Source organism: Sardina pilchardus, chromosome 2, assembly GCF_963854185.1.
Source record: "Sardina pilchardus chromosome 2, fSarPil1.1, whole genome shotgun sequence".
In the NCBI taxonomy this organism is placed as follows: Eukaryota; Metazoa; Chordata; class Actinopteri; order Clupeiformes; family Clupeidae; genus Sardina; species Sardina pilchardus.
In genome coordinates this window covers 38,847,396-38,872,355 of record NC_084995.1, presented here as the reverse complement: position 1 = coordinate 38,872,355, position 24,960 = coordinate 38,847,396, and the positions used below count along the sequence as shown (strand labels likewise).

Below are 24,960 nucleotides of genomic sequence, written 5' to 3'. Positions count from 1 at the left end.
ACGTCCCCGGTTTTCAGGGGACAGACCCCGTTTTTGGTTGCCTGTCCCCGGCAAAATAAAGAAAAACTACCTATGTCCCCGTTTTTTGAAGATAAAACTGGTATGTATTTCAATCAGATTGATGGTCAAACTGAAATGTCCCTGTTTTTTTTTCACATTTTTGGGATTATGTCCCCGGTTTTGGTCTCCTTAATGTACCTGCAGATCTACTTGTGTATGGCTTAGCATAGTCACATTTGTCCCCTACAAGATCACAAATGTCATTTGATCTCTGACTTTGATGCAGTGTTATAGATGCGTTGGAAGTTGTTTGACATGGGATGAAACTGAATTGGGTGCTAGGGTGAGTTTGGTTATGGAAATGAATATGGTGTGATGTTCAAAACATACCTAACACACGGCTACAGCTGCAACTTCACAACACGAGGGCACCACAAGCCACATTATGTGATTCCATACATGAATTTTGCAACACCTTGCACCTCTCAGGAGTCAATCCAGGAGCGTCTCCTGGCTGAATGGGCAGGAGCATTATTAGTAGAGGGCTTTTGCTCCAGGAGAGGCGAGGCAGAGGAGAGACAGAGACATCTCCAAAAGCAGGCAGCACTAATTTTACGGGCTCAGGAACCAGCACTGAACCAGCGCTGGGCTTGGCCGGGCCAGGCTGGGATGGGATCGGCTGAACTGGGCTGGACTGGGCTGGGACGTCAGTGGTGCCGCAGAAGCTATCCTCCCCTTGATGACTCGGGCTGTAGCGAGGACTCTGGCCAAACCTCAGCTGTCCACACATTGATGACTGCGGTGCATGGCACTGATTTGCAGGGTGCCTCTGCTGTGCCTTGCTGTGCTGTGTTGTGCAACATGCGCGGGTTTCCCACAGCACTAGTGCTCCTTCGTGGTTCGCCCTGCCACTCCCTGCTTTGGTCACTGGGGGTCTGGTGGAGTGGCTTTTTGGGCTGATTCCTCAGTCTCCAGGTTAGCCTTGTGCAACCGGCGTGTAATGCCAGGAGAGGATGCCGTGGGGTTTGTGCTATGTATAGACCCTTTTTAGGGGGAAATTCAACTAGAAGCATACTATTGAATTCAATATAAAAGTTCAATAGCAGTTACACTTTACACTTATTGGCATTTTAAAGATGGTCGGAGCCAATCTGGACGCTAACTGACTGAAGCTAACTGTCTACATCCTGACCCACAGACTGTGGTGCCTATACGGTCCTGCCCAAACTATAGAGTCGCTGTGCCTCTTTAGCGGTTGGCATGTCGGCCCCTGCTCTGCTGGCCCGAGATTGATGAGGACCTGCAGTGCTCTGCCCTCCAGGCCAAGAGCGTCTTGGATCTCGTTTCTGCCGTCCAGTGCATTCCGTCCAGTGCGGCTGTCTGTCCCGTGGAAGTATGCTGATGTGCCTGGTCTGCGGTGCTGGCGGGACAGCGGTGGCCTCCCCAGGTCCTAGTGGGGTGACATTTCTCTACGGTTCAGACTGCACACTGACATGGAGAACAGCTTGTGGCTGGCGTGGATGACAGTTGTGTTTATCTGACTTTCACATGACAGTATATCATCATCACAATGAACTTGACTTGATAATAACAGGGATCTCCCAGGTTATAAGCAGGACATATACACAGGCATGACTCACCACGGTGGGGACCTACAGCATAGGCTACTATGGCATAAGTGGGATTACTGTTTACTAAGGCATCAACTATAAAATTATACAAATAAATAGCATCCCCATTCCAGGCTGAAAATGTCAGAATGTTTGAAATTGGTTTCCTCTCTCTGCTTTCAATCCACTTGGCCTCTGTCAGGCTGAAAGTTTCTTTCTCAAAAAGCGTCTTTCTTCTTTGTCATTATTGCCAGAGACTTGCATTGAGTGATGTTCATTCTTAGAATAGTTACACAAATAAAATACAACAGTATAACATATGTACTGCGCCCTTTTTATATGTAAATAAATCAAGAAGGATAATAATGAGATAATGCGATAATGTATCTCTGTTTTATGAAAAAAGATCATAATTGGGTTATTTGTCAATCTATCAACATACACACGCGCGCGCGCACACACACACACACGCACACACACTAGGTAACAGGAGTATTTCCACCGGCGTTGATGGTGCGTGGCGGTGTGGCTTTCTCATTAACCGTGAGGACGAGGCTCTGGGCGTGGTACCCTGCTTCTTTCGTGAGAGGTGCGGCGGCATCGGGAGCGGCTGCCCCCGCGAGAGGCGCAGCACTACGGGCCGGCGGGGCTCGAGAGCGAGGGAGCAGGCGAGCGGGCGAGCGAGCGAGCAGCCAGCCCAAGGCTTTAATTACAGCCACGGCCGTCCGCGACCGAGACATGCCAAGAGCAGCTCTCAGCACCCGCCTGATGGATTGTGAGGCGCACGAGCGTGCACGCACATGGGCTAAATGTAGCGCCGCTGTGTTTGGGGCATGCGGCTCACGTGCACTCTGGCTTCACGTGCACTAACAAACAAATACGCCGGGGCAGCGGGGGCACCTATCGACTCACCTATTGACAACAGACACACTCTGAAGTCCATCTGCACTCATGAAACAGTGAGGCTTTCAGGCAGGTTCAACAACATACCGGGATGTTGGATGGCCTCCATAAATACCAACCATGAATAAAATCAGTGACCATCGAGACATGATCACGCATGCATACAATACTCACACATGTCCACACACTTGCACCTCAGTGTAAATATCATGCATGTAACACCACAAGAGCCCTAAGAACTGGGGCCCTTTGAATGATCTAGCTGAGTGTAATTTGATAACTGGGCAGAATCTAATTTACTGTAACAACAACACAGGCAAATTGTAAGTGCAAACATTGATAAGGCCGCTCAAATACACTCACATGCCACACAATAGCTGTCGTTCATGCATGAGGGCTTTTAGACAGATTTTGCACTTTGCCCCCCATTTGAGTTAGGGCCCCAGGAGTGTGTTGTGTCGTGCACTCCTGCTCATTAACTACAAATGACTGTACTGTATACTGCTGTAAACTGTATATTCAGATATATCAGCCTTTAGCAGAAGTCAGTGATCACCGACCATGCATACCAAATGACAGGAGGATTGTTCAGTTCAAGTGTGGAGACCAGCATGTATCGTAATAAGCTACGCTTGTGACTACTGTGTGGAATTGTCCATTAGCTGACACAGGGCAGTGTTCAATATTTAAGATGGACTCAACTGTGGTGAAATATCTGCCATATGGTTGTGAGCCATATATGTGTGTGTGTGTGTGTGTGTGTGTGTGTGTGTGTGTGTGTGTGTGTGTGTGTGTGTGTGTGCATGATATCTAAAGGTATGAGGGGATGTTTGGACTATGATAGAGGGTGAAGTGGGTGGATTGGGATTGGATGGTCATAGCTTTTATGTTTCCATGGTTGTTTGTGTGAGTGTGAATGTGTGTAAATCTAGAATCTACTTAGTCAGCGCATCCACGGTGCATTGATGCAACTGTTACCATTTCAGAACTCACTGAACACACTAATGAGTTAAGAGTGTTCACTTGACAACATCAAACAGAGGACATCGGTAGTGTTTGTAGGCGAGCCAGAAAGCTAACATCAGATGCCCATAAACACACCAAAAGCACACACAGAGACTTTACACAGACAATAAGCTGGTCCATACTAAGTCAGAGTAGCTCAGGTGAACTCAGACGAACCTGTTTGAATTTGCTCTGTAGGTCTGTCTGGAAAGGATTCCATTGACGTCCATTCCCACCAAAAAACCCAGTAACATGTATTTTCTTTGGAATTGTGTAACTGCAATTAAAACCTTCATTTACGAGAAAGATGTGTTTGTTGGACTTTTTTGATTTTTTTAAGAGTTTAATGCCGTTTTTCTGCAGGTCTGAAAAGTATCCTATTGACGGCCATTTCTGAATCATCAAAAACCTAGGAACACGAATTTTCCTTGGAACCGTGTAAACAACTGCATTTCAAACCGTAATTTACGAGAAAGATGTCTTGTTCTCCTGAAACGATTTGGTAAGAGTGTAATTCACCAGTTTGAGTTTAATTTCACTGCTGGTGACTTTCGGTGGAAGTTGTTGAATGGGAAGTTCAGAAACTGGCCTCAATAGGATTCTTTCCAGATGGACCTACAGGAGGAATTCAAATATGCTAACAAAGTTTGGCTGGGTAGACCTGGGCTAACATCATAGGTGTCTGCCAGAAAACGTCTTCATGTGTCAGTGGCCTGAGGCTGCATGTGGGGCTCTGTGTCTTGTCTATTTTAAGGGCCAGAGACAGTCCAGTGTTTTACAGCATGCAGCAGAGCTGTTTGGGCGACTGCCTTCAGCTGAGAGTGGTGGTGGATCATCATGACTGGACGAGCTCTGCTGAGCTGCAGTCCAGTCCAGCTTGGAGTGGAGATTGGGCATAGAGTCTGAGAAGAGATCAGGGACAGGAAGCGCTGGGGCTGGATGAGGAGGATGTTGTCCAAAGCTGTGGTGGTGGAGGAGGTGCCGACGCCGTCCTGCCCAGAACCGGCTGCTCTCGGAGCGGATCTGAGCCAGAGAGACTCCTGCCCGGCGGGACACCAAGGAGCACCGCGTGGTGGTGATTCAGACGCTTGGGCCATACAGTGAGCCTAGTAGGGCAGAGGGCACGTCAGGGAGGGTGAGAGCTGGCAGCAGAAAGACCTGAGGAACCCAGAGCAGCCACAGGGAGACCTGTCGATGACCTGTCACGAGGACGTACGCTGCATCTGTGCAACGTGCATCAACTGCTCGACCAACAATCAAGCTGTTTACAAGTGAACCCTTTACTACACTTGCACACTTACTTAACACTTAAAACAACAAAACAAGTCAGGCGACTGCAAAGTCCGGCGACTGCAGACACTTGTCCCTCCAAAACGATATTGACCAAAAGCAAAACCAAATCCGAGCGTCTGTATGCAGAACCTGATCTGGGCCGCGTTTCCCAGATTCTTTAAGAAGCTCTTAAGTGCTAAGAACTTCTTAGGAGCGTTCTTAGAACATTCTTAGAGCGCTCCTAAGAAGTTCGTAGCACTTAAGAGCTTCTTAACGAATCTGGGAAACCCGGCCCTGGAAGATAATGTAGGAGGACAGAGATATGTTCACCCTGTACTCTGTGTAAAAATGTGAAGTACAGTACATCATATCCTTTCCTTGGATGGATGGACGGGCCAAGAGCCCTCGTCCTCCTACTGGCCCCATAGGGCCGGACCTTCATCACCCACCGTGGTCCCACGGCTGCGCTGTCTTCCTGTGATTAGAGTGAGTAGTGTTTCCCACTATATAGACGTCCACAGAAGGCCAGACTGTATGGTGTGCTGACTTGTGGAGTGAGCAGAGAGCCCTGGCATCGCAGTGCTGGCTGAGGAGCGCACCAGGACCGGGAGTGAATGGGGCTCATTCAGAGTGGGGCAGACCCCCCCCCAACACACACTTACACACACACACACACACACACACACACACAGATACACACTTACACATACACATTTACACACACACACGCCTTCCGTTCTCCTCTTAGCACCGTGCCAATCGGGTCAGTCCTGCTCGGAGCAGAAAGCAGCCATTGACCTCAGGGCTCAGACCTCTTATCACTCTCTGTGTCTGTGCACTCTCCCACAACTGTACACATTCTCTGTGAACCCCGTCAGGCTCCCAGCAAAGGGAAAGAAAGTGAGCGATAGCTTAGCATAGCTTTAAAGAATACAGTAGCTTTCTGTTCAGTTGCATGTGGTGTCTCGAGTTCTGATGTCTGAATGTCATTCTCTCTGGCCTACATACTGTATGTATGCCATTCATGTGGATCCAGGCTCATCATTTCAAGACCTTGAATGCACAGTATTTGTTATCAAGAGAATGTAAGGAATGAAGGAGCTCTTTCTCAATGTCAAAGCAACATACCTTTTCGAGGCCATGGCTCCTGTTGGATCTGTTGTCTTGTGCACACATTGCTCCCATACCGAGAATTGAATCTTCAAATACTTTCATGTAACGTACATTCCTTTTCCCCAAAAAAAACCTTTAAATGGGTTTCGCATGAGTTTGTTGTTTTAATCTACAGTATTTCAGTACAGTATGAGGAGTTGTTGTAGGGGTAGACTGGAATGGAATTGCTGAATGGCGATGAAATGCTCATTTGGCTCTGGGAGACGTGTTGCTCAAGACATCAGCACAATGTTGTAATAATGTATAATTTCACTCACTGCATTACCAAATCCCAGCCACAGGTTGTATTTCCCAAAGCGTTCCCAACACTTACGAGACGGAGGTCCACTTCCAATCTGCAAACGGATGAAAGAAGGACAGATATGAGCAACAGGTCCGAGAATGACAACACTGAAAGTTGATGGTGAGAATCCACACACACACAAACACACACACACACACACAGAGGGAGCTCCAAAATGACCTGGTCCAGGAACTGGGTGTTGGGCGGTGGAGAATAAACACAAACAAAGCTTGGCATTATGCAATTATCCAAATTAAGCAGAGAGGGGATATTTTCTGCTCCCCCAATTAAAGTTTGTGAATAGGGTGAGGCTCTGTGCGCGCTAATGGCCATGACACAGCTGTGCAACATTACTCTTGACACTGCAGTGGCGAAGCCTTTGGCATAGGCCTTTGGCAGGACCTTGGGTGAACCTGCAGGACTGTTCAGGAGACAAGACAAAGCCTGCCGTGGGTGAATGTGCAACAGTCAAACCGAATTAGCGTCCACTAACGTCCTCCGCCGCACATACACAAGGAGGTGGGCACTGTGTGTGTGTGTGTGTGTGTGTGTGTGTGTGTGTGTGTGTGTGTGTGTGTGTGTATGTTGGGGGAGGGGAGGGGAGGGGGGGGGGGGGTGAACTGTTGTGACTCGCAGTTGGCCCTCATGGTTCCTGTAATGAATGCTGATGGAGCAAAAGACCTGATCTGAACTTGTGAAATTATTCGAAAGACTGGGGAGGGGGGAGGGTGGAGGAGGGGGCAGGGAGTGGGGTGGAGGCCACTCCACATACACCAGTGTCCCCACTGCCTTGGGAAGGAGGCATGATACAGGACCTCATTTCCATCCCATTATGCAGTCACACAATAGCACCAGGGCTTTTAAGGGGAACTGTAGTTTTTGTCCGGTGCATGCCAGAAAGGCTGTCGCCATGAGGATCGGGATCTCCACGGAAACGCTGTAGACATATAGGGCTGCACATGCAGTGGAATGGGGCCGTCATGGCAGGAGGAAGGATTGTAAAAGATGTTATGATCCTGTAAGGAATTTGGGAACAAAGGATAAGATGAATGCAGCTATATTAAGGATGAATGGAAAATGCAATCAGCCGTATTGATGGATCACAACGGTGAGGATATCCATTCACCATAAATCCCTCCATTAACAGTAGGGGCCCAGATTGTATTGATGTGGCTTCTAACATGCATGGCCTTAAGTTATTTTTCAATTCAATTTCAAGACATGAACATTGAGCAAGATTTGAAGTGGGTCAGTGGAATGCAGGGGTGTGTTGTGTTCACATTCAGACACGCGACTTCCATGTCGAAATGACTTCCCTCAGAGCATGTCCTTTTCCACAGCACTTTACATGGATTTCATTTCATGCAAAACCACAAACACAAGTACCTGAGTCTCTTCTGGATTGAACATCTTCACTCGTGACCGGATATGTGTCGTTCGCTCCATTGTAGAGGAATCCATGTGAGCGCATGCACGTGAACTCTACGAACGTAGGGGTCCAAACATTGGGATCAGCTGACGAGTGACGTAATTGCCACAATCATGCCCTCATTATTCAAACCGTGGACGCTTGACTGCTCCCCGCTTTGTGCCATGAATGGCAATATTCTCACTGCACAGTTGCTGCTGATGCACAAAGCCTATTCATGGAGCTGGATGCACCTCTATATCAGCAGGGGCTCCAGTCCACACGCCATTGCCCACAAGCCTCAGCAAAGGGCCAGGTAATGATACAAACTCAACATATTTCAGTGCAGCTGAATGTGTAGCCAGAATAGAATTTAAACAATAAACAGCACATTTTGTGATTTAGCGCAGCGGCATATAGTACAGCCTACTGGGCAACCATTTATTAGTCTTGGAGTGTCCTGGAGTCAGCAGGATTTGCAAAGCTCAGACTCCCCCTCATCTGCCACATTCCTGGGTGCTTAGCGGCTTTGTCTGGGGCTTTCTGGAGTTTCCCCTGTCTCTTTTCTCCGGATGTTCAGGCCAGGCTAAATAAGAGGGAGGACCACGAGGAGACTCCGTGTCCTACAACCACACACCTGGCCCTGGGTTTCCTTCCGGCCCTCCCCGGGAATTCTTCACTTTCACCACCTGTCTGAGAGAGAGAGAGAAAGAGAGAGAGACAGAGACAGAGAGAGAGATACAGACAGACAGAGAGAGAGAGACAGGAAAGAGTAAAGAGAGGGACAAAGACTGGGAGAGCATTCTTCAATGTATTTTATGTATGTATGTATGTATGTATGTATGCATATGTATGTTTTGTGTGTATATATACACACAACATACTTATGTTTATATAGACAAACAGAGTGACCATAATCATGACAGTATACTGTAGCAGTGAACCTTTTGGTTGGAACACAAATGGTATGTGAAGAGCGCTGTAGGATAGTGCTTTATGGTAAATTAGCAGATGTCTTCAACCAGGGAGATCAGCTGCTACCTGAAGTCAACTTTGTGACGTGCACAGGTGGAGCACTGTCCTCTTTTTATATCCCTGTTCCCATCACACTAGGCCTACTCCATAGCACTCCCATCTGTTCCGATTCCCTTCATATGTTCTGTGTGCAAATACTGCCACCTGCTGGTAGGATTAACAAGACCAGAACTCATCATGGAAAACTGAATCACTCATTTCAATAGTGTGCATGTGGAGCTACTACTATTTGTGTTTATGGAAAACATAAATAGTGTGAAGTATAAATGTTACACACAGTATGATATGCCCATACAAATTGAGATTCATCTCAGTCTGAGGAAGTGTTAGGTGTAGATGATAATCTTAATAGTATTTGGTGATAAAACAATACACAGAACTAATCTATATTACATATTCACCATAAAACAACAGCACTATATTCTATACTGTTTAAAAATCTAACATTGATATTGAGTCTATAAGTTCCATGTGGATCATGAGAAGAACATATTTCTGGAAAGAAACGTCTGAATTGAGCCAACATTTTTGTGGCTTACTGGGTATAAATGGCTGTGTTCAGTAGGCTTTAATTAATCCCCAACCGCCATCTCAAACTAAGCTGTCATTTCCTTCTTCACAGTGCAGCACACAGACTGATTCGAACTGGTTATAATTCTCAAATGTCCTCACTTATTCAAGAGCTTCCCTCTCTTACCCTCTCATTTCAAACCCATTTAATATCCAACACATCTGGTTTCAGAGCTTCTAGCGTCCCCTTTTCATGGCAAAATAACTTGGATTTCAAGGTTCTTTTTAAAGCATGAATGATAGACTTGGTAATGGACCTTTCCAAATGAACCTATTGATACAATAAAGTTGCTGTAGCAACATTTTTTAAATATATTTTCTGAATGAATGCATTAATACAATGTGTTGCAGAACCACATTGAATCAGGTGCAGTTGAAAACTAATTGTATAAAGACCACACAACATGAAAAGATCATGCTTATGACATCCCTTTTTATTTATTTACATCCATATCTTATAATGCCACTTATATCGAGTGGTTGGCCACAGTTCATGGAGACCAAGAAACACACATAGAAAATACAATACAGTGTCCTCTGGCAACTGAGCAAGTTCATAGAATACAGAATCTTAACAAATATCAAATGCCATGAATATACGCATTCATAGTCAACGCCATACTTCTCTCTGGTCCCATAAGTCATAAGTATATCATTCATGAGAATATTATTTTTTTTAAACATAGTTTGAGACCAAATTGCTAAAAGCTCAGTGTCCAAATGTCTTCAAATGTCTGTTCAGCACATTTACTTTACAGCAACATACCAGCCATATTATGCCCTCAGTGAAACAGCACTGAATAATGACACAGAACACCATAAACAGCTTGGAATACTCAAGCATCTGATCAGTATACATGATACATGTATGTTGCTAGCATTTCAGAACAAGACGTTTTGATCACCATGCTGTATACTCCTCTAGACAATTCTATATATAAAACTAAACTGATGCAAATGATGCCGGCTCTACGGTCATAATATTTTCATCTTCTGAACACAGCCTCTTTGTAAGGTATGATATTAAAATAATACAAGACATCATATAACTTTAGCAAATTATTAGATAAAATGCTCGAAGGGAATTAACTCACATTACAAAAACTTGCCGGTGTCAAGATTAAATCTTCAACATTTGAATCCTTAATTCTGTGACATCATGGTTTGGGTGTATTCATGGACAATATAATTTCATCTAATCATAAATACATATACATATATCAGGGTTGACATACAAAAATAGACTTGTGTTGTTAAATTGCTATGATATCCATGTCCTTTAATCACATCTCAAAAGCTTCTCAACAAGAAATACTTGGGCAAAAATACAGAAACTAAAATCATAAAAGAGATGTGCATATATTTAGCCAGTTTTAGCTCAATTTTAATGCTTTTATTTACATCCTTTGCATAGATTAAGGGGAGGCTAACCTCTAGCTTTGCTCACTGTGGAGTTGAGCATATACATGCTGTAAATTGGAGCCCATTTTGGAACAATACTAACTTTGTTTTTGAAACAACTTTGGTTGACCGCAAATTCTGTCAGTGACGCCTCAAGAGTACCCAGAGATAAGAAGCCATACACAACGAAATTGGTAAAATGTCTCTTGTACGCCTACGTAGAAGTAGTAGGCTACTTCATATAGTTACACCCAAAAGCAGCACATACTGTATGCATCTCAGTTGTAAAGTTCACTGACTCTTTAGAATGGACTGTTTTTTATATCACAGCATACAGTCATTTACACTCTGTTTCTGATAGTATCATTATGTTTTCTGGCGGCTACCTGATATAGCTTCAAATAGTCAGAGTTAATTCACATGTACATACAGTTTCAGACTTAGAGAAAAAAAAACAACACTTGGAAATGGTTTGGATAGTAAAATAAATATGGATTTCATAACATACTAATACATAAATATACATACATGATTATGGGTCTCTAATTTTAAAGTACAGCTTGTGTCTTGTTTTGTCAAGATCAAAGTCTTGTATACAAAACAAACAGCTCTCCCATACTGTATCACTATGGCAACTGGCCTCCACTCTCGCATGCTGCTCATAGGCCACGCATGGCCACTGGCGGTCATCTCCGAGGGGAAAGTATAAATGACCACTTTCGGCCCCTGATCACCCCTCTCATATGCACTAGGGTGACCACACTAGTTCTTCTGGGAGCCGATCATGACCTTGGACACAAAGTTGACGATGGCGCTCGCTGGCTGCTCCGGGTCGTGCTCAGCGAACAGGTGGCACACGTTGTCCATGGCACTTCCTGACTTCCTGGCCACGAAGCCAAATATCCTACAACACACAGGTAGAGGTCAGGAGAAGTGGTCATGGTAATGCCTCACATAAATTCAAACACATTCTAAATGGATACTGTATCAAAACATCATACAGTATAAATATATTCACTCCATGGAGTGCATTTAATCATGTGTTGGTCATTCCTCACAGATGCTATGTGAATGTGAAATACTAAATCACGGTTAGAGAACTCACCTCGCTGAAGCACAGCCATCTCTTTTCCACCTGAAAGGCAGGAGCAACATTCGTCAGCTGATGGGGTCATTCAGGCCAGCACTGGGCTGTGGAACTTTTACTTACTCCCATCACCACATACAGTGGGACAGTATTTTGTGTTTAAGCAATAAGCCCTGAGGTCGTAGAGACCGTACGTCACAGTGATTTTAGAAAAGCTAAGGGGTGTTGTGTGTGTGTCGTGCCTAACCCCCCCACAGCTGAGCTGTTCTAAGATCACTGTACCCTACTGTTCCCTACAGACTCCATAGGCTTATTGCTTTACTATAACGGCTACCAAATACACCTGGTCAGATTTCCCAAACATTTCATTCATAGATAATCCGTCTTCTTATATAAAATATATTCCCTCTATCAGAATGGTTGCCAAGCAACATCGAGATGTAGCAACTAACTTTTGTATCAATTTGCAGTAATACAGAATGAAATGCAATCATCATTAAGGACAAGAACAGTCAGTTTTAGAATATCCATTTGAACACACTGTTACACATGAATATTGGCCTCAGTCACATAAGTTTAGAACATGCAGCAATTGTGTTTCCTCTTTTCTCCACAGACTCATTTGTATTGGACAGCATGAGAGAGCAGTCAGTGGGCATGAACTCACTTTCTGTCTTGGGGGTCCAGAGCACAGAATATCACGGTGTTCACGGCATAGTGTCTCCTAAAGAACAGTCTGAAAACAGATGAGAGTAGAAGTCATTAGAACATTTGTCAAAGTATATCAAATCTGTGGAAAATATAATGCTGTAGGTCTATTTACATCTGTATCTGCATCTACATATGCATTTGAGTCTGAGAACTAATGTCTCTAAATGCCACGAAAATCCACATTTTGGTCTCTCTTAGCTCCTCTGTGTGTGTGTATGTGTGTGTGTGTGTGTATGGGGGAATGAAGATCAGCACAACTTTATTCTAGCAGAAATGCTGGTGTGTGTGTGTGTGTGTGTGTGTGTGTGTGTGTGTGTGTGCGAGTGGATGTTTTCCGTGACTCACTTCCTCTGATTGTCAGTGAGTGTGATGCCCTGGGAGGAGACTTTGAAGTGCACCACGGTGGAGGTTGGCAGCGGGCTCATGCTGAGCACTTCGCCCGTGGCCTTCTGCACCGCCTGCGTGCCCGTCAGGGACTCCATCTCCACCGAGCCCAGGAACCACACGTTACACGCTGGGGACCACACCACAAACAAAACACCCTTGATCACCGGCACGACAGACACAAACACTGACACGCTGACACAGGACGCACACACACTCAGTTCTTTTCACTTTGCGTACCACTGACTCAAGAAACAGCAGTAATGGCCTGTGCAGACTACACGATTTCAGCCCGATTTTGCCACGATTGTGTCGTGACATCTGACCATCTGACATGGTCAATCGTAAAAGATAATCGTGAAAGACAAAAAAGTTGTGTAGTCTGTACAGGCCATAAGTCATGAGTGTTGCTGGACCAAGAGTCCAGAGAGAGAGAGGGAAGGGGGGCGTAAGGGGACACCTACCTGCCCCTTGCTTGAGGAGCTCTGTGGCGGAGTTGGTGATGGACTGGGTTGTGGTCTCCACTACGTCCTCCAGGGGGTCTGCATGGGGTGGAGAAGGATCGAGAGCAAGAGTCACATCAGACTGTTCAACAAGTTACAAAAAAACACCATGGAGATAAATATGCTTCATGGATGCGTTGGTGGCTTATATTACATATTTTGAAGTACATGCAATATTTTCGTTTCAGTTTCCAGCTCTTTACTCTCTTCAAGGGATGTTTGTTTATAGTGATACAATACAATATAGTGATACATTCTTTTAACATTAGTGAAATAAAATATGAATAATTCTATAACTATTTGTATGCATGTTTATCTACTTACTATAAAACACTAACATAAATGTAAACAAAATCAACCTGTATAATCTATGCACTAAACAAAACTCTTTCTCTTGTTACTGAAAGCCCAGAGATTGACTGTGTGCTCTGGTCTCGGAGCCATGGTTCCTTTGGGACTCGGGGGCTGTTTATTTGTGCCCCCTTAATCACGTGTGTCTGCCATCGAGCAGCGCTAATGGGCTTGACCTCTCACCTCTGTCCGGGATGATGAGCTTGCAGGGCAGCGCCAGCGGCGTGATGGAGTGCTGGCACACCAGCGCAGTCAGACTGCCTGAAGGACACACAGGTCACACATGTGGTTCACTTGTGCGCTCACAACACGACTATATATCCTCGACTACCTAAAAATCCATATCAGGAAACCTTTTATCCTGGAGTATGCCATTACAAACCATATGGCAAAACAGTTCGATGTCTGCCCTCCATGGGGTCTCATTGACTGTATATAAGCTTGTATATGTCTATGGTCACAGTGTGACAGTGACACTAGCAGACCACAAGGGGGCTCTCTTTAGTAATGCCACCACAGAGACCTCAGAAAACATGTGCTAAGATAGGTGTTAGCCAAACCGTGGCTGTGGCTAAATATCCTCATTTCAGTCCAACTTCAGGCAGTGGAGAGTATCAGGGGGGAGAACTTACCGAAGTAGGGCTCATTGGGACAGCCCTTCAGCCGCACGCCTTTCTGGGTGCACTCAATGAGGAAGTGACGAACCAGCTCGTTGGACAGATCTCCTCCTGAGAGAGGTAGGAGGGAGAGAGGGAGGGAGAGAGTCAACACATACATCTATATTTTTATGTCAACACTCAGTTAGCTTGTGTCATTCAAACAGTGAAAAAAATCCCCAACAGGAATCTGAACTTTACGCCTGAATGGATTTGAAACACATGAAAATTACAAAGCAGAGATAAACAATGTGCTACTTGGCAAAGGGTCTTCTGAAAGGCTCAAGATTTCCTTGGAATGTTCTCAAAAAGTCATCCCCCCCAAAAACAACCCCCCCCCCCCTCCCCCCCCCCCCACACACACACACACACACACAGACAAAAGGCCAGCGATAGAGTTTCAGGTGTGTAGGGCGTGAGCTGTGTGTGGGGCACGCACTCAGAGGACATGGAGCCTGTGTGCTGCTGCTTGAGGGGCCCGTCTCAACAAAGGGCCTGTGAGCTCTGAACTGGACAGGTCATTATAGGCAGAGCAGATCGGCAGTGCCAGTGCCACACAATGGGCACCCAGATCGGCAGTGCCACACAATGGGCACCCAGATCGGCGGGGGCACACAATGGGCACCCAATGCTCCCTCCCGCTCCCCTCTAACCCGGCCGAAAGGGAGAGAGAGAAGAGGAAACCGATCTGTTGTTATCACCACGAGCAGGCCTTTCAGCCTCCAGGGCAATGTGTGCTAACTCCAATGCATGTCTTTCTTTTTTTTAAAGTGAATGATCTTAAAACATAGTAAATGTATTTATGATAATAACATTGCTTTTGCATATTAAAACTACATTTCACCCAAATATGTTTTTATTGTATATATGAGTGTATTCAGAAAGACAATTCAGTTCAATATTATTATATACTGTACATATTATGGTATGTTATATAATATTATATTATGATATGTCTCCAGGTTACTTCTGACACAATCTTAACAGATGGGTCATGTTATACTATATGTCATAAATAAAGACCACTCTTCAATGACAAAGTTGAACTTCAGCAAAGTCAGATTTATGAGCTAAAAACTTAATTGAATCCTCCTCCCCGCTTGTTGCCGTTCATCATTTCAAGACCCCTTTTTGTCATGGCGCCGTCACCATCTTGCAAACGCGTAATGTTATCTGACTGACTCAGGCAGTGTGATTGAAGCTAGGTGAGCAGCATTGTGAAACCCACAAAGACTTCCAAAGCCTGGCCGCGGGACCGCGTACCGTATCTGCCCTCGGCCTGAAAACAACAAGGGAAAGGGGGGTGGGGGGTTGGTGGTGGGGGTACTGGCGTCATGGGCGGTGGTGATAGGATGGGCTGAGCGACTGGGTGTACGGTGGGTTCACCTATCACATTCCACTTCTGGCCTTGGGTTCATGAGAGGGGTCCCGTGTAACGTTAGAAGGCTTTCATGCCACTTCAACAATTCCCCAGATACTGTAAGTTTGCTCCCCTGGCTAGTCCCATTATGACTAGAGAAGGTTCTGGAAAATGTCACCCACTGTACGCCTGTGTGTGTGTGTGTGGGTGGGTGTGTGTGTAACCCTCTTCCCAAAAGCCCATCCCTGACCCCTGTGCCGCCCACGCCTACCTTTCTTACTCTGCTGTAGGACTGACGGCGGGGGTGTGGCCACCTTCATGGCCAATCCGTACGCTCCTCGGAAGGAGTGGCTGTCCCGCACGATGAAAGAGCCCGGCTCTTTGTCCTTCAGGACAGCGATGGCTGGACATTGGGCGACAAAGATAAGCAGATTAGTTCCGTTCGAGCATTGTGTCTGAATGAGTTCAAATGCCCCCCCCCCCCACCCGGTTCTCTGGCTGTAGATAAACACTGCTTTCAGCTTTAGCTTCGGTGCTATTTTGCTCTGCACAGAAAGTCCCAGCGCAAGTGAGAAGACCAGTGCCTCACCTTGGTCCCGCGCGATGTCAGGCTTGTACCAGAATTTGGATGTATCCTGAACAAACTTCACAGTCACTTGTTTGCTTGCCAGCACATCTGAAAGCAGTCAAAGAGATTTCATCATCACCACAGCATTGCACAGCCACGCACCTACAGCCACAATCCTAATTTCATACACATGTGTTAATCTTAATCTCATCCACATGTGGCTCCAACAAAATACCACTACAAAGGGGTCCTATGCCTGTATGCAGTGCTATGACACCATAGCAGGATCCCGTAAGCAAGCTGGCCTCTGGAGCTGAGGCAATATCAGAGCACATCACGCGTGTCTCTCTATGTCCATGTGATGAAAACTGAAACTGCAACTCAAAACCGAAAGTAAACTCGTGCAGTTCACTTATCTCTCAGTGTTCTAACCTTGATCATCAATTTACTCACACTGCACATCACTGCTATGACAAATGGTTTTGGTGCAAAACTAAAATTCAATTCAAAAACACAATTAATGGGAGAGCTGTGGTGACAAGTGGCAACCACATTTGAATCCTGTGAACATCTCCCGATCCTACCATAACTTATCTTCACCACTTGCTTCACAGTCCTATCTGAATAAATTCATTTTGTTGTCATTTTGTTGTCATTCCTACGAATGCATTTCGCTAACTTTGTACTTCTACTCTGTACAATGATAATGAAGTTGAATCTAATCTAACCTAACCTAATCTAATCTAAACGAATAAAGGAAGTGCAGGTGAGGGTGCGTGGCTGTGTACCAGGTAGAGGTGAGGAGGTGCCCGGCGTGCCGCGGGCCTGTATCTCGGGCAGCACGCTGGGGAAGGGGATGCTGAGCGAGCTGCCGCTGTGGGGGCTGGAGAAGCCGCTGAGCGCCGGCGAGGCCGAGCCCAGCGAGTGCTCCCCGTCCGACGCCCTCCTCTTCTCGGGCAGCAGCGGGGGCTGGTGGTGCAGGGGCTGGTGGTGGAGCGGCGCCACACCGGGCGCGTGGGCCTGCTGGTGCAGCTGCTGCGCGCTCAGGCCCTGCGTGGCCTCCACCAGGAGGCCCCTGGCGGCGGGGCCCAGGTCGGAGGGCGTGGCCAGGCCGCCGTCGTGCTCGTCGAAGCTGCGCGCGGGGCTCCGGCAGGAGGCGTAGCGGGCGGCGCGGCTGCGCTGGCTGCCCCGGGGCGAGCTGTGGGCGTTGGGCGCCGGGTGAGGGTGGTGGCCCGGCGGCGACGACTGGTGGTGGCCGAAGTCGGAGGCGCCGGAGCGCTGGGGGGGCAGGGAGGCCTGGCGGCACAGCAGCGGGCTCTCCTGCCACGGAGACTGGACCAGGCTGGACAGGAGATCAGAGGAGAGGGTTAAGGGAGCACACACAAACTCACCACCCACAACAGTGCTGCTGATGCTAGCAAAGGCCACTCTGTGACCAGGTCTGTTGTTAGTTAATCAAATTGAAAGAGAATTGAACTTGAATATAGATATTGCACATGGCGAAGATCTCCATGTAGATCAGGCCTGTGTCAGTCAAAACATAACCTCCTCGTGAGCATCCATTTATGAGTTTAAAGCCACTCATAAATGTTGCTTTAAACTCCCAGAGACTGTCACTAAAAACAGACACACCCACCCACACACACACACATTAACTGTGGCATGAAGCTCAAAAGTCACATACCTGTCTGTTCGGGTCAGAGTTCCTCCGAGGGTTGCGGAGCGCCCAAAGGTGTGGTGGCAGGCGGGGGAGTGGTCAGGCAGGCCCGGCTCTGAGGAGTGACCCATGATGTCTGTGTACACCCTGGAGTCTGTGGACGAGCAAACCCAAACATGAGGCCACAGTGTCCCCGCACCCTCAGACACACACAGGCAGAGATCACGTTCATGTTTTAGCTGCCTTTCTGTGACATTTATTCCTCTCGGCAACAGATCTGTGATAATCAGCCATTTTGTTTAAAGGCTCAGCCTTGGAAAGCACAAACAAAAACCACAACAACAACAAATCCCAGATATGGCTACCGTCCCAACAAACTCTTGATCCGCACGTAACTAGTGAGAGGACAGCCAGTCCAACAGCGTTGGCACATGTGCTGAATGTAGCCTACGTCAGGCGCTAGCAGCAAGTCCCGTCAGGACGCCCCTCCCTGTGGGCCCTGGCCAGGGAGCACTGCACACCGGTCTGCTGACTAAACAGCGTCTTCCTCCGCAGCCCTGCACCTCCACCCACCCCTCTTCCTCCTTCTCCTCCTCCTCCTCCTCCTCCAATGCGAAGGTCTTGGTAGAATGAGCTCGGGCGGTGGGCAAAGAGAGAGAGAGAGAGAGGGAGCGAGGCACTGAGAAAAGGGCTCCGGGGCTAATTAAGAGAGAGCTTTTATTCCATCAATCTCCCGCCTGGCATTTCCCACAGGTAGCGCCGACCAGCAGAGCGACAGCCACTCACTCATCATTCACCGGCTCCGCGGGTTCACCACCGAGTCAGGGGTCTTGTGCGGCCTGCGCTTGTGTGCAGTTGTCCATGTGTGCACACATGCGCTTCTGTGAATGTGTGTGTGTGTGTGTGTGTGTGTGTGTGTGTGTGTGTAAGGACAGGGGCCTCTCGTGTGTCTCTGTCTGTATTTGCTTGTCTCTCATTCCGAACGCGGGCGCGAGAGTGAAATCCCGGGACCCTGCGCCTGTGTCCGTTGTCCCAGAAACGCTTCAATGGAGCCTCTGTGTTTCCAGCGCAGCGCCTAAGAGTTACTCTCACGGCCGCCATGACAACAGACCAAAGGGTCAGGCACGGACAAACACCGGAATATGGGTCACGACAGGAAGTATCACTGCAAGTAGGACACTGTCACTCAACTGTGACAAAACACTCACTTTCTTTTGGGAGTCCACACAAAACTGGGAATACCCTTAATCCCCATAACTACTCATAGTAAACAATGCAAAATAGAAAGAAAAAAAACACGCCACAGCCTGCAATGGTATTGCGTCATCCTTGATCTTGATAATAACAGATCAAAGTCAAGAGTTAAAAAGGGTTCATATAAAACAGACCAAACAACAAGACTAGAGCACATATCAGATGTAGCCAGAATTCCCTCACATCCCTGTTGAGAAAATGAGCAGTTGGTGAGGGCCCTTTTCTACATAATGGTCACAAAAAGAGCTCGGCCATAAACGGAGAGCCGGTGTGAAACACAAAAGCGTGAGGGCCTGGCTGTGTGAGAGTGAGTGAAGGGGACTCCTACATATATGAACAGTTGTGATAGTCCCCACGTCTTTTCACTGACCACTCAGCCATTGTTCAAATGTCCCCCCGCAATCTGCTTCCTCCAATCAGTGGCTTTAGCCAGGGGTCAACGGAGCACATATGTTGACCCTTCCCTTCACAAAAGCCCTGGCATTTTAATACGTCCATTCGTCTTCGGCGGCCCGGGCCTTATCTCCGCGGCAGGACAGAGCAAATTGTTCTCTTGGCCTTAGGAGGCATATCAGATAGGGAGCAGATCTCTGCTGATCTCAGCCTCCCCTCCCCACCTCTTCCCAGCCCTTGCATGTGCAACCGAAATAAATATAGGCGTGCTATTTTGGCTCACATTGTCCCATTCTTGTGTTTCCCAAAAAGCAGAGTTGCTAACTACGACATTTGTCACTGCCAAATGTTAGTCCGTCAATTTGAGTTACCCATGCCAGTTGTACTTTTACAGTAACATCTGATCGATGCGGGAGGAAAATGGATGTAACGATTGCAAAATATAGATCTACGTGTACACGGCAGATCTTTGTTTAATTGGAACAAAGCAGAGGATTTAACAAGACACTTATTGTGACATTTATTGTCCATAAAAATAGAAACTCGAAAGTTCTTATTTGAGCTGTCTTTAGAAGCAGAAGTTAAATTGCTGGGTCATTCTTGTGGGGGTTGGTGGGGGGGGGAGGGGGTAAGACACTGGTCTGAACCACTGACCATCTGTGGTTTCTCTATCTAAGCTTCATGCCTGTGCACTGGTGACTCCTAAACGGTCTCATCATCAAGGACTTGTTGAAGCCTGGCCATAGTGAGGAGTGGTGGAAAACAAACTTTTCCAGGTTTTCTAAAAACGTATGAACCCTGTTAAAGGCATCCAGCGGTAAAGACACCCAGCAGGGATCCGCGATTATTTTCGGTGGACGCCAGATGTCCGTGGCATTCCGTTTCAATGCCAACCTTGCGGAGGCTTTTAAATTAAAAACAGACTTTAACCGATCTGACCGAATACGTCTGTCAATGAAGCAGAAATATCACAGGACTCTCAATTAGCCAGGCTTTCAGTTACAAAAAAAAAAAAAAAAAAAAACACGCAGGCCCGGTCGAAAACAGGGTGTAATCGGAACCATGCAAAACACACACGTCCTGGGACACATTCCAGGCACATTCCACACATAGCCTGTGGGCAGGGAACCAAACGGCGGGCAAAAACACAAACACACACCAGATGACTCAAACGCAAACGCTGCTGTTATCACCTGTGCTCTTCCCTAAGCTGAACAACTCCACAAACCCACACATACAAACACATGGCACGTCCTCACCTAAAGAAAAAAGGCCATCGATTCAAACATTCACTGAATTCAGATTCACTGACTGCTATAGGTTCCCCTGGATCTAAGTGGCAAAGGATGAAGAGGTTCCTTCACACATGGACTCTTAGAGGAGAACTGCCTGAAAATAGGAGTAATGGTGACAAGCTTACCAAGATCTGGCCTGTAGGCTCCATACATTTGCATGCTGGGGGATGGAGTTTGCCTGAGATGCAGGAAGTCTGATATGTTTTTCACTGGGAAGAGAACAAGAAGGAATATCAGCGTCAAGTGTTTGGAGATCTCTCATACTGTGTGTGTGTGTGTGTGTGTGTGTGTGTGTGTGTATGTGTGTGTGTGCCTGGTGTGATCCTGGAATTTGACATATGAGTACATGGGTATTGTGTCTGTACATGTATTTGAGCGTGTAGGAAGGTGAGCCATGGTTTTGTATTTCTATTCAGTAAGTTGACTGTGACGCTGACAATGCTGTGGGAGTAGATGTGTCACACTTTATGGTAAAGGTTAAACTGTGTGTGTGTGTGTGTGTGTGTGTGTGTGTATTACCGTAAGGTGTGGGAGGGGAGATGGGGAAGGAGGGGGTGGGGGGGACCATGTCGCTGCCAGCTTCCACACCACTGTCCAGCTCCACACTCTGACTTCTGTAGTCCAGACTTTCAGCCCTGTAAATTCCACCATGCTGGAACACACACACACAGAGAGAGAGAGAGAGAGAGAAGGGGCAAATGAAACCACATTATGACCAATTTGTAGTGTTCCATAAACTTTATGCTGCATATTTGTATAATTTTTGTGTGAATAATCAGATTAAACGATGCCAATCAGAGAATGATAACCCAGCATTCCTCAAGCTACAAATCACAGATAAAGTCATTCAGCAAGCAACTTCAACTCAAGAAACTGCTTACACAGGTTTATAAAAGAGGCTGGTAGCTATTACAACTGGGTTCCTGAAGCTGCTGATATCAAAATGTTTTTGGAAACGTGTGTGTTTATGTGACTGCTGTTGTAACATTGCAGTCAAGCCTTACTATCAGTGTAATGATCAGTAATGAATGTGTGGCTGCAGGCCCGTACCTGAGTGTACTGTACTGTATATCCATAGATAGGTGGAGAGTCAGAGAGAGAGAGTGTGTGTGTGTGTGTTGTTATGTGTGTGTGTGTGTGTGTGTGTGTGTGTGTGTGTTGTTGTTGTGTGTTGCTGTTGTGTGTGTGTGTGTGTGTGTGTGTGTGTGTGTGTGTGTTGTTGTGTGTTGCTGTTGTGTGTGTGTGTGTGTGTGTGTTTGTGTATGTGTGTGTACCTGTGTGTGCGGCGCACATGAGGAGGGGTATGTGGCCCGCTCCCCGAACTCCTCCCTCAGTCCCCACGGCTGCTGGCCTGGGTGGTCCGGGACATCACTGGCCTGCCTGCTGAGACTGCGTCCACCTTCCGGACGCACATCACCGGGGCCGACAGCTGTGTACACACACACACACACACACACACACACACGCACGCACACACACACACACACCCACACACACACACGCACGTACGCACACACATACACACACCACATACATACAGAGAGCACACACGCAGAGACAGGAAATGTTTCATGAGAAAACAATGTACATTTCCCAATAAAGGCCTGCTGCTGCTTCCAGGCATGGATAACTCATAGAAAAACAGTATCTGGAATCACCTGTTGAGATAAACCCCTAACATTACTCTAAGTAAATAACTACAGTGTCTGAGCCTCTCCCTGTACAAGAATGTGGTGTGTGTGAAGGAAAGCATGTTTGTTTGTTTGTGTTTGTGTGTGTGTGTGTGTGTGTGTGTGTGTGTGTGTTGCCGTCTGCGCCCTGGCTAAAGACTGACTTGGCACCAAGGTGCTAATTTAGGCCCCTCCCCTCCAGCCAGAGGAATGCTAATGTAGAAAGGTGCTAATGCAAAGGATGATGAGATAGACAACTATTCAGGCTATTGTGTGTGTGTGTGTGTGTGTGTGCGTGTGTGTTTTTGTGTGTGTCTGTGTCTGTGAGAGAGGTAGAAGATTGAAACGATGCCAGTGAAAACGGAGGGGGGGGAAAGATCGTTTTGGATCGTGTGGACATGGCCTAAGAAAGAGAGAGAAAGCATCACAGACAGAGCACTGAGGAAATGCAGCTTGTAACCATGGCAGAGAGTAGCTAACTCAGGAGACTAAATGTCAGGACTGACAGGGCTCTCCTCACATCGCTCCACTGGCACGCCCTGGACATCCCAAACACACTCTCAGCGTGAACTCAGAGCTAAGTCGAAATCACTACAAACCCAAACCCACCCCCATCACGAACAGGATATCTCATCACCGGTGTCATCACGAAAAGCTCTCTTTCTGTTACTGAAAGGACAGCGCCGTGTTGAAACCCATTTCAGAAGTCGTTCAAGGGCCAGGGATGAGAAAAGGCACTGTGCACAGGCTCATGTCACAAGAGCAGGCGTCTGTGGGATTCCACAGCGTTCAGACGTGAGAGGCGCATGATGAAGGAGTGAGGGGCTCCAATGAATCGGGTTAATTAGGTGTGAATGTCCATGTGTGACAGTCAGCCTCGGAAACAGCTGCTCGCCATATGGACAGCACCAGTCCAGCTGTTTCCCGCTCGGTCTACCAGTATGAACTTGGACAAGGTCGAGTGCTTATAAAGTCAAGGCAATAGCTGACTCTCTCTCTCTCTCTCCCACACACACACACACACTTTTTCAACACTTCCCCTACCTACAGTGTGATATACGATCTCTCGGCACGAGTCAAGTCAAGTCAAGTCACGAATCAAGTGAGTCAACCAATCAGCCCATGCAAATATCTATATGCAGAAAGGAGAACAGAGATATCTGCTAATCAGGACCATATTATGAATAACTCAAGAGGGCCTACTTACAGGATCGCAAATGAAACCCCATCGGGTTTTCTATTGGCCATTTACTGCATCAACATACTTCAGATCAGCCATTATCAGGGCTAATTGGGCTTCTTCCTACACATGCAAGTAGTCTGATGGAATCTACCTTGGCTGTTCCCTTTACAGAAGCTCAGAAGCTGTGTTGTGGGATAAGAGACGAAATACAGTAGCATGTTTAAGGCATCTAGCACTTTATCAAAACATATGTTTAGTGGAGTTCAAACAAGCCTCAATATTCTCATTCAGTAAACCTTTCTGATCATGGCCAGGTCTGATCAAAGGGGTTAGATTTTGGAGGGCTAGCTTCAGCTAGTCAGCATCCACCCTCTTTAAAAATGGCATCCCTCACGTGCTCACGTCTACCCACATTGGCTGAAATTCACCCAATTTGTGAACTAGCCTAGCATAGCATCGGCCACTTGATTCATGATTCATGAATGGGAACCAGAACTTCCTCCTCTCCTTTCTTCAGGTTTATATAATACCTCCGTGAGTCGGATGAAAGAGTCACTGACCTCAAGGTGAATGAACCACAGTGACTCACGACACCAATTCTCTGTGATCTCAGTGTCTCAGAGTTGATTAACCGAGCAGGTGATGCACTCAGTAATTATCATCCAAAAGTGAACCGCTGGCTCAGGGTCACCGTTACAATACGAGCCTCACTCGCTGCATTAGGAACATTACTAGTTTTCTCAACCATGAGATCCCTACCATGATACACATTCCACATCTAGCACAAACAGCTCTCTTAGTGTTAGACCTGCAGCAGTCCTAAGGTGAGTGTGTGTGTGTGTGTGTGTGTGTGTGTGTGTGTGTGTGTGTGTGTGTGTGTGTGTGTGTGTTTGCAGACTCTGAGGGGCAGGTTTGTCTGTAGACAGATGGAGAATGCAGCGCCTCGGGGCACACTTGTTCCTACCCACAAAAATTCCACAGAGCTACCTGCAACACTCACAGCTCACGTACAAGAGGTGGGAGTGACTTAACCTTTCAATTGCTGTCTCTCTCTCCCCCCCCTCTCTCTCTCTCTCTCTTTCATTCTCTCCCTTTCTCTCTCTTTATCTCCCTCTCCGTCCCTCGTCCTCTCTCGATATACCAACCATCCACACGCCCAATAAATGCGTACTTTAACAATTCAACAATGACTGTCTGATAGTTCTGTGGAAACCTATCAACAGTGCCT

General features: G+C 46.8%; 1 protein-coding gene across 1 annotated transcript in view; it reads right to left on the bottom strand.

The window, feature by feature from the left end:
- Nucleotides 1–9,672: 9,672 nt before the first annotated feature.
- LOC134073749 (tensin-3-like) overlaps nucleotides 9,673–24,960 on the bottom strand; it is a 43,891-nt gene continuing 28,603 nt past the window's right edge. Inside the window, exons 14-27 of the mRNA XM_062530350.1 lie at nucleotides 22,154–22,308; nucleotides 21,399–21,531; nucleotides 21,005–21,088; nucleotides 17,965–18,091; nucleotides 17,069–17,622; nucleotides 16,302–16,388; nucleotides 15,984–16,115; nucleotides 14,329–14,424; nucleotides 13,880–13,957; nucleotides 13,307–13,384; nucleotides 12,804–12,972; nucleotides 12,415–12,483; nucleotides 11,766–11,795; nucleotides 9,673–11,564 (exon numbers count right to left, since the gene is read on the bottom strand). Of these exons, the coding sequence (XP_062386334.1) occupies nucleotides 11,423–11,564; nucleotides 11,766–11,795; nucleotides 12,415–12,483; nucleotides 12,804–12,972; nucleotides 13,307–13,384; nucleotides 13,880–13,957; nucleotides 14,329–14,424; nucleotides 15,984–16,115; nucleotides 16,302–16,388; nucleotides 17,069–17,622; nucleotides 17,965–18,091; nucleotides 21,005–21,088; nucleotides 21,399–21,531; nucleotides 22,154–22,308 (1,934 nt within the window). The 3' untranslated portion in view covers nucleotides 9,673–11,422. The remainder of the gene's footprint in view (nucleotides 11,565–11,765; nucleotides 11,796–12,414; nucleotides 12,484–12,803; nucleotides 12,973–13,306; nucleotides 13,385–13,879; nucleotides 13,958–14,328; nucleotides 14,425–15,983; nucleotides 16,116–16,301; nucleotides 16,389–17,068; nucleotides 17,623–17,964; nucleotides 18,092–21,004; nucleotides 21,089–21,398; nucleotides 21,532–22,153; nucleotides 22,309–24,960) is intronic.